The sequence below is a fragment of the Ostrinia furnacalis genome, unplaced genomic scaffold (assembly GCF_004193835.3).
Source record: "Ostrinia furnacalis isolate ACB-3 unplaced genomic scaffold, ASM419383v2 OfSCF7680, whole genome shotgun sequence".
NCBI classification, from domain to species: domain Eukaryota; kingdom Metazoa; phylum Arthropoda; class Insecta; order Lepidoptera; family Crambidae; genus Ostrinia; species Ostrinia furnacalis.
The window spans coordinates 875,799-892,710 of NW_021137919.1; the positions used below are offsets into that span (position 1 = coordinate 875,799).

The window sequence follows — 16,912 nt, forward strand, 5'->3', positions numbered from 1 at the left end:
GATCATGCAATAAAGCCCAAAATCTTTGTTTATACGGAAATGTTTTGTTTTGTTCAAAATACTTTTTACTGGAACGGGACAGTCTGATGAGTTATTGAATCTAAGTTTATCTTACTGCAAGTTTATTCCATTGTTAATGCGGATTTGAACAGCGTAAATCGTCATTCAATTTTACACCGTTAAAATAATATTACTTTGTATTAAAACGAAATGACTAGAACAATAAAAAAAGAAAACCTTTATGCTTTCGATTTTTTAAGTACGTCCTATGTATGTAGATGTATTTAATCTTCCGTGAAATCGTTTCCAATGAAGAACACTATCTACTTCATGTTCCGTTGAACAAAGAAATCACTTCAATATTGTATGCAAGCAAATATTTGCAAAAATCACGATAGCAAACACAAGCATATGGCTCTACATCCTTCAGCGTTACATTTCTCCCTTTATAATTGCGAGCTCCTTAGGGATACGAGGATTTATTTAAATAACTAATTCGGTCAATGTATAAACTGACACTAGCTATAGGGTAAAAGTCGTTTATTTTTATTTTTCAAAAGCTTTTAGCACATCCAAATAGCCATTAACCTACACCTAACCTATGTCACTACTTCGAGGGTATAATATTAGTACTGAAAAAGAAGCAGTGCAAGAAACACAGTCACCATTGCCATTTCCTTTTTAAACGCTGATTGAGTAATACCTTAAAATGATTGAGTAATAACCCTCCTTCTGGCACAGTCGGGTAAAAAGAGGGGACTGTAGAAGAATGGGGCGTCCAACATCAAAATAGAAAGAAATATCCGCTTAACCTTGGGACCAAGCTGGACCAGAGAAGCGGAGGATAAAGCTTAGTAGACAGATGGAGAAGGCTTATGCCAGAGAAGAGAAAGCAAAATTAGCAACGATACGGAAGAAAAAGGCTTTTGGGACCTATTTTTACACTAGTGACCCGCCCCGGCTTCGCACGGTTGCAATGGAATTTCTCGGCTTTTCTTTTCTATAACCTTTTTTTCCCACTGCTCAACTAGACTGCTCAACTGTTTATATTCTCCACTGCCCAACTACAAACTGCTCTACTGAAGAAGTTTTATTTAAGTATTTAAGATAAAATATTCCTATTAAATCACACTAATAATAAAAAAAACGCATCAAAATCAGTTGCATAGTTTTGAAGATCTAAGCATACATAGGGACAGACAGACAGGAAAGCGACTTTGTTTTATAATATTTAGGGATACAGACACAACAACATAATATTTATTGTAATATAATGTATCTAAATCGCAGTTCCCCGAGTGATTGAGGGACAAACAGCGAGGTAGGCGCGCCCCGCGGCGGCGGCGCTCCCGTCCCCTGACGCTGCACTGTTTACACCGTGTTAATAAGTTGTCGCGGGGCTGTTTGCTTGGTAAACGATGATCATAATCTATCTAAGGGTTAAGGGTTCATTCGGCCAAATGCCGAATAAATCAGAGTAAATATCCTACTACATCAGTCAGAATAACTTTAGGTACGGTCAGATTGTGATTTTGGGAAATAAATCATAAATATCATTTGTGCTTAATTTACATCATAATTGTGGAGATGAATGGATTTTAGGACATAAAAAAGTAACCCTTTGAATGATTTTGGAAGCGTTAATAAGAAAATACGGTGTTAATATTGTTTTAGATAATAGAAAAGTATTAATAACTTTCATAATTTCTATTTGTCACTGATTTTAATTCCCAAATCAAATTGGAAAGATAATTTCACCGGTGTGGCCACAGACCAAATCAAATCAAAGTGTTAAAACACTGCCTTAGTTCTGACAGAGATAATAAACCGTTCACAACTTAATTTTGCCGCTAACTACCGAAGCACCCGCCAAACGAGTGGCGACTACCCTCGTAATTAGTTTATATCGCGCCGCACGTGCCGCGCGCGTGGCCGACAACGCCCTCTGCCGGACAATTACAATTGCCGGAAAATTGCTGACGATCACAACACGTCTGAGAACTTAGAGAGAGGTAGGTAGAGCTGGTTTACTATTTTATTAACGGTAGCAAGAATACTTATTAAGAATCTTTCAATCAAAGTTCCTTTTACGGAATAATGATCTACTCTCTGATCTACCAACTTCTTTTCTTTCTGTACAAACAAAACATCCGCAAGGAACACAATCAAAACTGCAATGTAAATCCTTAGAAGATTCGATGGTGGTCGTGGATGGTAACAATATTACATTTTTCACTCATTTGAGTTTGTTTTCACAGTCTGTTGCATAGATACATAACAACAATAAATTAAAAGATGTCATACCATAATGCTTGGAAGCGCCGTACCTAGCACATTATATCTTCCTTACCCACACAGTGATTAAGGTCAAAAGCTTGCATAACGAGCGCTCTGCTATTTACAGGAAAGCTTTGAGCGATAAACGTCACCACAGGAAACTAAAAATGTAGGTTATCTAAAGCCTAGGACACGCGATGACACGCTACAAAAAGCTTTTATTTATCATTTAAACTTGACAGAGCGATTATTAGATAAAGCTTTCCAACTCTTTTAAGTATCACGACAGTATTTAAATAATGAGTAAGTAACTACTTAATGTAATACAAGTATTTAATGGAAAAGTAACTAGGTATGTACTTACATAAATTATGTTATTGTTACATTCCTTTTCACACCCACTATGATGAACTAGGTAGGTACGTAAGATAGATTCGTATCCTAAGGCCCAGAACAGACGGTGAAACGCTACTGCAACAAAACTGCAACTTTCTGATGATTCTGATGAATGAAACTGAAACTGAAAGTTTCAAACTGGTCGCGTCATGTGTGGTCTCTCAACGGACGCTATGGCAGAAACTTAGATGCAACTCAAAAGTAACTAGCAGTTGCAGTTTCGTTGCAGTTGCGTTTCACCGTCTGTTCTGGGCCTTAGTGGAAATCAGTAATTCTTTTTTACATTAAAATAGCCTATTATTAAAAGAGGAGGTAACCGATTGTACCCTTCAAATTGGAATCGTTTATGGCAACAAAACTATCAGGAAGGCACTTGCTTGATAACGAGGCAATCAGCGGCGCGCGCGCGGAAATTGTATTGTCTCTGATCACGAATGCTATGCGTGGGAATCGAGCTTAAAGCACTTTTATCACGGAACCAGTTACTTAATATAATAATTGAAATGAGGTCTGGTGGATAGAGAATTGGGAGTTTTTAGAAAGGCTCAGGTTCATGTCCTAAGGAAAAGCAAAATGAGGAAAATGGCCAGTGGTGTTACAGTATTACAATAAGAAAAGGAGGTTTGAATGAAATGTAAATGTAGAGACAAAGACAGACCTATATAAACGTGAAAGTAACTCTATTTGTCTTGCCACAGAATAATAATAAGGTCTTGCTTTCACGCCTAAACCACTCAACCGATTTTGATGAAATTTGTCATAGAGTTAGCTTGAGTCCCGGGAAAGGAAATAGGATAGGTAGTTTTTATCCCGGTTTTTGAAACAGGGAAGCGCGTGATAAAGTTTTTCTGTGACAGACAAAATTCCACGCGGGCGAAGCCGCGGGCAGAAAGCTAGTTAAAGTATCAGTAATCAGAAAAAATAAGTTACGTAGTCATTTCATGTATTGAGCTTCTGATAGAAAGAACTCACTGCTCCAGAAAAACCTTCTTATTACCCGCGCTTGGCATACGCAATTCCACAAAGAATCTCGGAAGTAGGAAGCGACGGCTTACAACGGATTAGCGGCCTGCCTCGGCAGCCTCGACTCTATGATGTCGCCGGCTTTTATTATGATGGTGTTGAAATTATCTTCTTTTTGTGGCAATGGAAATTTAGATCTCATTAACGCTTGAATTGTATCACTTATTCGTATCGTATAAATGTAAAAAATGTTAGTGAAAGTAATTGCAAAATTCGTCGTCAAAGTTTAAAAAGTAAAGTATCTAACGTAATATTTTAAGGAACCTTGGTTTCAAGGAATACTCACATTAATTTAATTGGATTTTACGTTAGAATTTAAAACAAAACATTGCTCATTAACTAACATTTTTCACCAAGTAGAGTTAAGAGATCTCAACGATTTAAATGAGGTAGATAGGTACCTACTGTTCAAGGCTTTATCATATTTTTTGTAATCTACTATTATATCTATTTTTCGATTGCAGTGAGTGTGAACAAAGAATTCCTTGTCGACAATGATGAAGCCGCCAACACATGCTCCACAAAGCCCTCGTCGACAATGGCGGCGGAAGCTATCGTGTCTATGGCCAGTTCCGACGCGGAACTATTCGCAGTCAGCACTGTATTACCGGCTTATGATGCGGATTTAATCTTGCTTGGAAATACAATGGGCAAATAGGCAGTAGCACCAATCCCTATGCACTTTTACTGATGGTTAGATATAGGATTTCCATCCCAAGGAAGGCCATAAAAATGTCAAGGAAAACATTCACTCGTACCGAAAGCGTGGCCTTAGGCCTAGAACAGACGGTGAAACGCAAATGCAACGCGACCAGTTTGAAACCAGTTTGAAACTTTCAAACTGGTCGCGTCATGTGTGGTTCTCAACGGACGCTATGGCAGAAACTTAGATGCAACTCAAAAGTAACTAGAAGTTGCAGTTTCATTGCAGTTGCGTTTCACCGTCTGTTCTGGTCCTTATGTATGATATCAAGCCTGTGGCAGTCGAACTCTACAATATTTTCAACAGCATATTTTGTCCCCTGAAGAGCTGTATGGAACATAGCAGATAGCTCTAACCTACTGTCATCAAGAAATAGAAATAGAAATACCATTCAAGCCATGGTATATCTTTCTGTAAAGGTACCGAGTAAGCCTACTTCATAGAGTTCTATTGTCACCTTAAAGAAGGCGACACACTGTCTGTGAGCGCCTTAACATCCTCATGACTAGATGACTGTGCAAAGAATTGCCAGCTCTAAGTCTCAAAAAAATAAAGCTCATTGAATTTCGTTTGGAACCCTGCATGAGCCAGGAATTTAATTTCTCGCAACACAATAGTGTTCGAATTTTAAAGGAATAAGGTTGATAATTGCATGTTTTATTATGTGATAAAGACGTATTTACAATTGTATGGAGTGTCGGGACATATTAAGCCAATATTTGGGGGCGTCGGCACAAATCAAATCGTTAGCGTCTGTCCACAAGTGTTAGTTGAGATTTCAACATTTTTTTTTTTAATTTAAGGCGCAGACCAAAACTTTAAAGAAAGTAACTATTATGTAGTTAAATGAAATTTCATACTAAACTTACCAATTTTGAATGGAAACTAAACCTTCTTAATAGAAGACAAATTATTTTTCGTTTTAGAATAATTACTCAAGTCAAGCAATGAACAGAATTACACCACGTTGGGCACCAAAATTCGTTATAAAATTGTAATTATTATAATTAAATGTTTAAACAGTAACTTTAAAATATTTTGCGAATTTTTGTCTAGTAAAAATATTACTACCTTCATTAAAATAATAATTACGCCCAGTAAATTCATCAAAAAACCTGAAGCCTTCCCTTTAAATGATTTTGTCAGTGAAAACGGACTTTCGCTGATTACAACTGAATAGTATCCGGCGCATTGTAACGCACACCCATCCCGCTGGCCGGCGCGGGCGCAGCTCGATTGTAAATGGTTTTACTTTTTTTAAGGACGTCCTAACTCCTAAGAATGTTTTGTGGGCGGACGCCACAAAGGATTGCGTATTACCGGTGGTTAATACTTGTTAAACGATTTTATACAATTCGGATGTGTGAATTGTGAAGATTTACTAAAGTTTAAGGGAAAGAATTATCAGCTTGAGCTTCCGGTTGCTATTATTCTATTGCGTACTTATACGTAACGCTGTGAAAAATTTAGATACTCCTTTTTTAAGCAAGTATCTAAATATCTTAAATTATATCTAGTTGCATTTTTTACTGGGAAAGGAAATTTTACCGATAAAGGAAAAGATATTGCCAACCTATCAGGCAAAAGACTATGCGAATTCTAAATAAAACTAAGTAAACAGACGGTAAGTATGTACCTATGAAATGTGAAGCAAAAATGTTATCTCTTTATTCATGTAATAGGCACCTACCTAGTCAGGGTGTTGCGGAAACTCTCGTCCTTTTTCTTTACTCCGAAAAAAAAATCGTCTGATAGACAAAAATAACTTAATGGTGGTTTACATGGTCTAACAACGTATAGTAGGAATGTGAAAGTACGTTCTATCTACCGTCTCCTAAAAATCATTTTTCTGCCCTACAAGTTACCGGATTCATCATCTATGCTTGGATTTGAAAATAATAAGTAAGATAGCTCTTGTTTAACTGGCGGAAATTCGAAAAAGTCTTATTATAGAACAGCTTCTCAATCCCAACAAAGTCCTACCTATAATATACCTCTCTACATTTAATCGGGAAGCGACAGGAACGTAGCAACTTAATAAATATCGTATACACACTTATACCTTTACACAAAACGAAAATATACATAGGTACATTCATTCCCAACCACCTGAAAATAAGGTCTATTTTTGCGTAACCAGTTCCCATTAATCTTGCACAGAGATACCTAAGGTCAAACATTGTTTCAGTATCGAACTTCAGGAGTTCGCGCAAAAGGGCGGTCGCTGCTAAATAATTCACTAAGCACTGAGCACCCATACCACTCTCGCTCTAACTCAATGCCTCTGTATAACTCTGTCTCAAGCGAGGCAGTTGCTGGGCGTTGCGCTTTCGGCCGCCACATACGGTCGTCCCGCTCCCTCGCGCGGGGCGGAGGTGAGTGCGTCTCGCTCGCTCTCATTAGGTTAGTCGGCGAGATGTGTTTGCCTGACGTTTGCCAGCCGCATTTTGTATGGAGCTGAGCAGAGTAATGGTGGGCTTTAGAGATTACAAAATTATATTAATATGAAATTCAGGATGGATGATAGATAGTTCATACGGCCTATGATTAGACGTCTCAGCTCAGACCCCAAGACAACTCACATAAATCTACTGCAACAATAGAAGTAAATGATAATCATATTATATTCATGTAAAATCAAAAGATGCGGTTCCGGACGTATCGAAAAAGTTCTCCCGCAGCCTCACCAGACTAAACAGGGACAGCATCCGCAAGGTCCTAAGTGTCATAACCGGACACTGTATGCTAAACAAGCACCTACACAACATAGGTGTTACAGACAGCCCACTGTGCAGGGGGTGCATGGAGGCAGAGGAAACACCGCAGCATGTGCTCATGGAGTGCAGTAGCGTGGAAGAACAACGGGCTCAATTTCTTCGATCACCATCGTCGCTACGGGAGGCCTGTAGCAGCCTAGACGGGCTGCTCGCCTTCTGGGGGGATCTGGGGTGGTTGGAGTAGGAAGATAAACCACAAATCGCGTACAATGGCCCAATCATAAGGCTAAGTGCGGTATTCGATTGCCCTGCAAAACTAACTAACTAACTATTCATATAAAATGTTGCAGTCTCTTGAAGAGCCAAGCTTCTAACCCTACTCGCCCTAACTCTACATGCCCTAATTTCACAAATTCAAGGTATATATAAGTAGAGCTTTAAAAAAATCGTTTGTTGGACTTGTGCTAAATCGGACTCTACAAACGAGTTCTTAGGTTATTCTACCAAAATATTTCCTCTACTAGCACAGGTTCTGACAATTTGCGATAGTGATTGAAAATTAAAAATCTTTACTCAATTTAGTTTGGACTATATTGAGTAAAGATTTTTAATTTTATTTTTTAAATATTGGTATTTGGAACTTTTGATTGACTAATCTTTTAAAAGACAATCTTGTTAAACTAGCTATAGAAATTATTGAATTAAAAACCTTCTAAAACCGAAATTGAGCTACAAATTCTATTAGACTCGTACCTACTCGTAGAGAACTAGCACTTTATCCTACCCATCTATGGGAAACGTTAGTCGAAAATGTCGAAATTCATATCCAACACAACACTATCGGTCACTGGATGAAAGGAATCTTTAAAAAACGGTCACTGGATGAATAGGTAAAAATTGCGAATTAAAATAATTTCAAGATCACTAAAACAGTTCAGTATCTGTTGTTGAATCGTCAAGAATCGCAATGTAAGCCTCACCCAGCAAAATCACCCAGCATTCATTAGACTCTGCAAACGGCAAGATTTTCGTTTGTTGTAACTTATCATGATAGTGACTACCCACCACTCTAAATAGGACGTCAAGGATGTCGCTGTAAGCAGGAGGTCCGCAGCGAGCGGCAAATCAAAGTCAAAGCGCTTCGAGTGCGCGCTAACGAGCGCCCGACACATTGGCGGGGCTGTCTACTGGCAAACAAATATTTCAATTGAAAATGAAGAATAAAAAAACGTATGATTCTACTCTACGTTCAACATTGTCTTTATCGCCCGTATTCACAAACATTACTATGAGGTCTCACAGTGCGCGTGGACGCACAGGGTCACACAAGAACCAATCACAGCCCCCCTAGACAAAACGCACTTTTTGATCGAATCGAAAATCGAATCCGTCAAAACTCCATACAAAAAAGGGGCTTTTCGACCACTTTTCGACTGGTTTGCGATTATAATTTGCACTTTGTCTAGACCCACAGAGCTCTTTCAACGTGCGTTCGATACTTCACTTACCTAAGCAAGCATCGTTTGTGAATACGGGTGTAAGTTAAATCTCCAACGATCTTTCAGTCGACAGAAAAAATAAATCAAATGGTTTTTCATTTAGTACTAATAAGTAGGTTAATATTTTAAGCAGAAAGTTCGTAAAGTATGTTTGTATTAAGTGGGTAATCTCTAGAACTACTGAACCGATTTAGAAAATGATTTTCAGTAGAAAACTCCACATGTTTATACAGGGTGTTTGGTAAATGGGTATATGAGCCGACACTAGCCCATGTTAACATGGGCATATACATAAATGGTATGGTGAAGTCAGAAATTTGATATCATCATTTTTATTTTTTTAAATTTTCATACAAAATAAATTTTATAAAATCCGATTTGTATGAAAATTAGAATAATTAAAATGAAGATATCAATTTTCTGACTTCACCATACCATTTATATGCCCATGTTAACATGGGCTAGTGTCGGCTCATATACCCATTTACCAAACACCCTGTATAGCTGTGTGAAAAAGCTTTCAGATAAGTAGGTATGAGTTAGATTGTAATAAGGTTAAGAAGGCTCAGTATCTACCTACTTAAGTTTTTACAATATTCACGTTATGGTAGTAAGTAGAGTAAGAGATAATAAAAACATAATGTCTGCAGATTCAGAAAGGCAAGTAAATAAATATGCGAGGCAGGACAGGAGTAGATAGGATAAGTAAACTAAGTAGAAATTCAAATTCAGACAAGCAAAGACACATTAATAATGTTTAAAACATTTAAGTATAGTTTTTATACGTATGCATTATTATCATTTCAGGTGTGGCAGCCCTGATTCGCGAGTAATCGAGCGTCAGGTTTTAACGACGCGCACAATAGACGCATCGCGCGCATATGCTTCTGCTTCTACCCGCACAGTGCAACTACCCACAAGTACCGCGCGATCACAATAACAACACGAAAATCCAAACGTAGGGCTCGAGTTAGGGGATAGATCATTTGTTGTAGCCCGAGGACTGAACTAAAACAATTGGAAGAAGAGGGCGAGCTCCCTTTACTTCCTAAATACTTATTGAGTCAGATCTCATGTCTCGTGATCTGTGATGTAAGACGAAACTTTCACTATTTGGAATCGGAAAAAATTTGGCTTTTATACCTGTAGATAGATTCTGTACCCGTCTAAATTTTAATAGACCTACTTTTGAAGAATTACCTAAAGATTAAAAATCTACTACCTACAATACAATAAAATAATAACCACCTGCTTACAAGTACAAGTTAAAAGAATGCATAAAATGAATTCAAATAAAAATCATGTACATACAAACGAATACAAATTGCATAAAATTATTAAGTAACTCCGCAAAAAAAAATCAATAAAGCACTTACCTCCTCCAATCCAATAAATCTCGTGCCCGCATACCTACAAATAAATGAAAAACACATTAATCAGGATGTCGGCCCTCGAGGTTCATCGATTGTTTCCCTTCCGTCCCCAAGCCGCGCCGAGGGTTGGCTGTCTAGTTCAGTGATTCCTTTGCCTTTATAAAAAACATAAGTTGACAGTTGACAGCTAGATTTGCGTGTTGGCAATAATGGCGGCAATCTTTTGTGGGAATGTCAGAAGCGGTTTGTATTGGAAATTGGATGCAGGGATAAATTGCATGCGCAATTGACTAAGATTCATGATTTATAATATCAATTGCAGGTAGAGGAATTAAAAATATTAATTTACTATTTACTTCTTTCTTTCTTACCCACTTAGTTGCTCGTTCAAGTTGTCCGTCATACAGAACGTAATGATTGGCGAAATACCATCAAAAAATAAACACAATCTTTACAAAAGATATTTTTACCAACTTTTAATATTTCCACCTTTTTTCCACTGAGCAATCACTCGATCGTCGATTCACACATCAAACAATATTGTGACAAAATGTCAAACAATTTCGTGTCTGTGATCGGCAACAGGAAGGTTGGTATCACTTTAAAGAGTTCACCTAAATAAATAGCCTGCCCACTTATTAATTTATAGGGACACTCAAAAATCTTTATGCACTACTTGTGTAAGTACCTACCGCCTACAAACCTCAAAATGTAGGTAGGTATCGATTTATAATTGAGATTTTTATTTGAGTTTTTGTTCAGTAACTTTTATCACAATCAACATTGAATAGATCATTTTCACCTACCTGCTTTTACATAAATTTCTGTTAGCACAAAAACCCTCAAACAAATCTGAATAAACAAATTCACTTCATAAGATCAAAGGAAACCAGCATTTATGCGACGAAAACTCGTTAATTTATGCGAAGCGCCGCCAGAGGGCGCTCCACCAAACCTGTGCTTACAGCAATTTATTATAATCAAAGGCAAACAATGAAAAGCACCTGGATCATTTGCATCAGAAAGAAGGTTCAGAGCAAGTTTTCCAAATATTTTTCCTAACAATTGGGGGACTTCTAATAGTTATTTTAATTTTAAGCTCTATGAATTATTCTACCTAGTAGGAAGGTAGAAAAAGTAAAAGTTCTAAAGCTGATTTTTTTTTCACGTATTGAAACTTAAAAGACAATGAAGAAATAAAAAGAACTGATGATGTACTAACTACCTTACATGGTGACTCTTCGCTGTTCTTGGGGGCTCCGAATATCTTCACTTGCCAATGTTCTCACAATACACACACAGAGAGCAATATTTTGTCACCTTACTTTGTCCACAACATTTTAACAAAATAATTGAAATAGAATAGAACTTTGACAAAGACCACTAAAATAAAATACTCAGTCAGACCACTTCAGAGGTCGTTAAAATTAAAATGAGTGAGTGACCCGCAATGAGGAATTAAAAAATTAAAGTAATCTACCTTCCGACATTTTTAAAAATGAGGAGAAACTTTATTACCGCCATTACCACAGACAATTGAGTGAGACATTATTTTTATTGGCAAAGGAATTGAATGTCTTACATTTTAATTTCATTTTTAACCGACTTAAAAAAAGGAGGAGGTTGTATGTTCGACTGTACGTATTTTTTTTATTTTATTTATTGTATTTGTCTAACAACGTTTCACAACAGCATTTAATTACAATGGAGCCGTTTGGCTGAAATTACTGCTAAAAGAACGGCATTTTTCTTACATAGCGCTAACAATGCTATTTTTGGTCAAACGCCCCCATTGTTACTATCTTTTTTTTTTCAATAAAAAAGAAGACATTCAAATTATTAATCTAAGTTGTGCACGAGTATTTTAAAATATTATGGGGCGATGTGATGTTTCTAATTTTTTCACGCAAAAATTACTCGCCGAATTTTGATGAAACTTTACAAGATGACTATTTTTATGATGTAATTGGCTTTTTAGACCTCCAATATGTTTTATGATTATAACGTATTTATTTACTTACCAATAAGTAGGCCTATAGCGGGAGTCAAAAAATTCTGATTTTTCTCCATAATCCTCCATAACTTTCGTCATTTTTAACCATAAAGTCATCGAGTCTGCTTGACGAGCTAACACTAACAAGACCCTCGACGCGCTCGCGAGTCGCATCAAAGACGCCGACAAAGCGCGAGTCAATTCAATTACGCAAATCCTTTAATAGGCAAATAAGCAGAAGCGAGCGGCCGATGATCAAAGCCGTCGATGACTCTCCGCGCCCTCCGCCTCCAACCCGCTGTGACGTGACGACTCCAGACTGGTCACTCGAGGTTCTAATTTTATTGAAGTTACTTACCTACCTATAGTTCTTGCAACTCATGAAGGCGAGTGAGCTTTACTTGTGTGTGTACATGCACATAATGTCAGTAATGTCTATCAAAACTTTTGAAAATCGAACATTAGCGACCAACCAGCACACATGTAAAGCTCACTCGCCTTCGTGAATAGGGATGATGACTGGGTAATGAAATCAAAATTCTATTTAGTCCGTAAGACAGATAATTAGAAAATATTAGACTCATATTTTTTATTTTTTTCCATAATCGAATAATTACAGTATTAGCAGGCCTGTTCATCTCCGCGAGTTTACATCGAAAACAAAACACGCACGATGGCCCACCTACAGGATACTATTCAACAAGGCCTCACATACGAGCGAACTCAGCCACGCGTATTCTTGTGCATGATGGAAGAAAATAAAGAAAATGGTGTACTAAATACTGTGCAGTATTTAACTGCCTAAATAATAATAAAAACACAGAATGTACCTACTTTTTTAAGTTGCCTCAAGACACTGAGAGGTAAATAAGTAGTTAATATTACCTATTCATGATAATTCATGCTAAATCATGTATTTCCTCCGCCATTTTCCGCAGTTTGGCACCTCACGTCACATCATTTTACCGAAGTCGGCCCTATAGCTTCGGCGCAATGCCGATCACTGACGTTTGTCAACAAAATGGTGCTTGACTCTTGAGACAGGCTAAACTACACCATATTGTTAATGACATTGAGCATATATTTTTTTAAATACCTTCGCGAAGTAAAACTTCTGTACGTAGTACTTATTATTATTCTGTGATATTAGTTATTGAGTTGAAATGTCGCGTGACGTCACTTTTGAGTAAAAATTCTACTCAAGCGTGACGTATCGCGCCATTTTAACTCGATGTAATACACCTTTGTACCAACATGGCGCAATAACGAATTTGATTTTAAAAATGTCAAAAAAAGATCTTGGCTACAGCCAGGTGGGAACGAAAGCTGGGTTATGAGCCGTTAATATAAAAATCAGCCCCGGTTTGCATATAAAAACAATAATTAACAGCCAAAAGTTATGGCAGAAGCTAGACCTTTGATGACAATGTTTGATTTATTTAGTGGCTTTATTCAATTTTAGTACCATTATATCTTAATCTAATTGGAACTAAGTACACCTAATACCTAGCTACCTTTTCAAACACCTAATGGCTTGCATAATTATTTCACTCTTTCAAAAAGTAAAGAGAAAGAGCAGTCTCTTTGCTCTATCAGACTAACAAACACGCTCCAAAAAATCTTATATATTTACATTCCATCTAGATACTTAATACCTTCATACAAACATTTCTGTTATGTGTGGCCTGTGGCCTACGTCTGCCTCCACCAATATGAATGAAACAACTGCTAACACGACGCGATCGTAATGAATTAGTAGCGTAATACGGCGCACAAGGGAGCGTTCGACCCCCACACTCATCACCGGTGCTCATCACATCAAGATGTCTATCGGGGCCGATGCGATCGGGGTGATGCGGGTGCGATTGTGAGCCCGGGGGCAAAGTGGACGATACGTGGAGATATTGTATCTAGTAATCGTGACAAAAGGAAGTTGTCGCGTACTTACATCATGCAGAGTTACAGATTAGAGAGGCCTACCTTACCTATGTCCAAAAGCTTAATTAAGGTTAGGTAGGCAGTAGGTATATTAATAAATTAAAATATTTTAACATTTTTAATTCCTGATTTAATGAGTATTTACATTTAGTTACATAGTTACTAGTAACATCGTTTTGTTTTTTACTTGGTGTTTAGGTACTTATTCAATTCGATTAATGTTTCTTAAAAGATGCGAACCTTGAAGAAAATCTTCTTTTTCTCGTTTCATTATTTTTAATTCTTTCTTCTTCAGACTTTGGCGGCCCGTATTCCCTGAAACCAACACGTTCTTGCTCGTTCAACACATCAGGAATTTTTCCTAATCCACTGCCTTCTTCAATATTATTGTTTTTGCCAACGGCTTCATTGTCTTCAGTCTTTTCTGATGTAGTCAATGGCACTTCCAAAATAACTGCAGTATCTTCTTTACCAGTTTCCTTACTGTTTTGGACCGATTCCTCGTTGGATACCGGAGGCAAGTATTCCAGGCTGGCACTCTCCGTAACTTTAGCTACAGCATCAATTGATTTTACTAATAAAGAATCGTCTATTTTTGTAGTTTCTTCAATACTTGTTTGGGACTGAGTCGTGCCAGTCGTGCCTTCTTCTAATTTTTGAGGTACAGCTTCAGAAGTTGCTTCTTTGAAATCAGTCTCAGTGGTGGTATCTTGACATATTTCTGGCTCTACTGTGGCAAGAGTTTGGACAGGGACATCTTCTTGAACTGATTTAGTCTCAATCACAGCGTTTGTTAGAGCTGACACGTCTTCAGGAGTCTTGCTTGCAACGACAGATTCTTTGATCGATTCTTCATTTCCCTTGATTATAACAACTTGGTCTTCAGTTACTTTGGCGTCGACGACTTTGAATGTATGTTCCGTCACTATATCAGGCAGACCCTGCACTGTTATTGATTGGTGGATGTCCAGGACAGCTGGCGGGCCATACTCGCGAAGGAAATCGGAGCCGGACGCTTCGTTTTCTTGACTTAACGAACCTTGTTCTGGTTCTGAAGATATAGAATCCGATTTAGTTACCTCGGGTTTTAAGGTCGTTTGTTCTGAAGATACAAGAGTTTCTTCAGATGTGCCGGTTTCTGATGTAACAGATTCAGGTTTATCGGGTTGCGCTGACGATGACACTGAAGCTATTAAATCATCAACACTCTTTGGTTCGGATGGTCCTTCATCAGACTTAAGTCCTGTCCTTAGCTCGGAAGGCAGCAAGAATGCTGGACCAGACGGTCTCCAGCCACTTGGCAGGTACGGCCCCGAACCAAGGGCTGACACAGTACTAATTACAAATACAAATCCGACAAGTACCTTCATAGTTGAGGCAACTCGAGTTGTTCGGAGACACTGACCCGAATGATGCTGCCCCAGAAACGGCACAGGTTTATATATCGGATGTTAAATAAACCTATTGATGGGCAAACGTTTGCTGAGGATCCGATTATTGGTTATTAGATCGCTTGCACAATAGTTAATGCAAAATGTTTGTCGCGCGGCGAATGAATGTCAAGGTAAATTAAAGTACGCGGTGCGTAGTGTATTGTTTGCGCTTTTAACATTGATCATTGAAATTAATTTAATTTCGCAATTTTAAAACACGCAAACAGTAGTAAATGTTAAATTAAATATTTGGGTAAGAGTATGTAACAGTATAAAGATGACGGCACATCAAGTTATACCTACATTGTTATGCAGTTATTATAAGATGCAAAAAATGTGTAAAAAAGTAGGTAGCCCGCGATGTTCCATTTAGAAAACTATTACGAGACGTAACTCATTTTTTTATTGTGAAAAGCAAATCAAATGTTGAATTAAATCTACTACATTACACCTCAGACCTAGGTACACACACAAGTCTCATAAGTTTTCTAAATCGAACATAGGACCACACACCCCTCTACTAGCCTCGCTTTCTGAATTTAGATTTCTAGCTTGAAGCGTACCTACTCATTTTACACTTCTGTGTGAACTTTGGGGCTAGCTGGCGCTGTGTGAAATTGTCCAAGTAACATTAAAAAAAAAACCTAGTAAAAATTAGTGCCTTACTCAAGTAGAAGATGAGCACGCTGCTGACACGCTCAAGTCTCACGTCAAGTGCCTACCTAAGCGGCGAGACATGTATAGTATGTAGATAGTTAGAATATCATAAGAACTTATCCGATAAAAAAACACAATGGTTTTAAGTTTATGTGTACCAACTTAGTTACCAACCTAACTGTATATTCAGTAGGTAACCAAGAAATTATGCTATTTGGCCTACTACTACGTCTTATCGGATAAAAATTGGCCATAAAAAAATATGAATTTTATTTTGCGTCATTGACCAATTTTATCAGGGCTTTATTAAATACGATTTCGTTGGCCCCGCGTTATTAACTGTAGAGTAGAATACTTGAATTCTTACTTTATCAAAATTCAGTGTTATTTTTTCTTTGTAATAACACAATAGGTTCACAAAAATAAAATAAAACAAAAGCTTGTTTTTTTGTAGTTTCTTTATTTTTTCACCATTTATCGTAAAACTTTCCTACGGCACACCGCGCGTCGCAGTCGCGCACCAATATTCCGCCTTGTGTATGTCGAGCAACTACCCGCGTCGCGCGACGTCACACGCGCGTCGCGCGCGCGGCTGCTTCATCTACCCACGTTTCTCACGTCACGACGGCTCTTATCCTCGCTACACGAGTATTCTTCGGTACAAAACAACCTTAGATCTATTGCTGATTACTTCTCAAGACTATTATGTGACAAAAAAGGTTGTGTACAGAAAAATAATTCGTGTCACGCTCACAAACAAGAGTAAGACACGAAATAAAAACTAACGCATTCGGACAATTCAGCAAATAATTTGCAGGGTTCCTAAATAAATCTTACAGTTTCTTTCTAAAATAAAATAAATAGGCGCATTTTTTTTCTTATTTTTTTGAAGTAGAAATAATA

The 16,912-nt window shown here is 37.7% G+C and overlaps 1 protein-coding gene across 1 annotated transcript; it reads right to left on the reverse strand.

Annotated features, from left to right (window-relative positions):
- Positions 1 to 14,059: 14,059 nt before the first annotated feature.
- Positions 14,060 to 15,312, reverse strand: LOC114365905 (uncharacterized). Its single transcript, XM_028322615.1, has one exon. The coding sequence runs from the start codon at positions 15,287 to 15,289 to the stop codon at positions 14,135 to 14,137; it is 1,155 nt and encodes a 384-aa protein (XP_028178416.1). The 5' UTR covers positions 15,290 to 15,312; the 3' UTR covers positions 14,060 to 14,134.
- Positions 15,313 to 16,912: the final 1,600 nt, after the last annotated feature.

What these genes read in the sequence shown, in the direction of transcription:
- LOC114365905 (XM_028322615.1), bottom strand. Translation starts at nt 15,289, where the DNA reads ATGAAGGTACTTGTCGGATTTGTATTTGTAATTAGTACTGTGTCAGCC.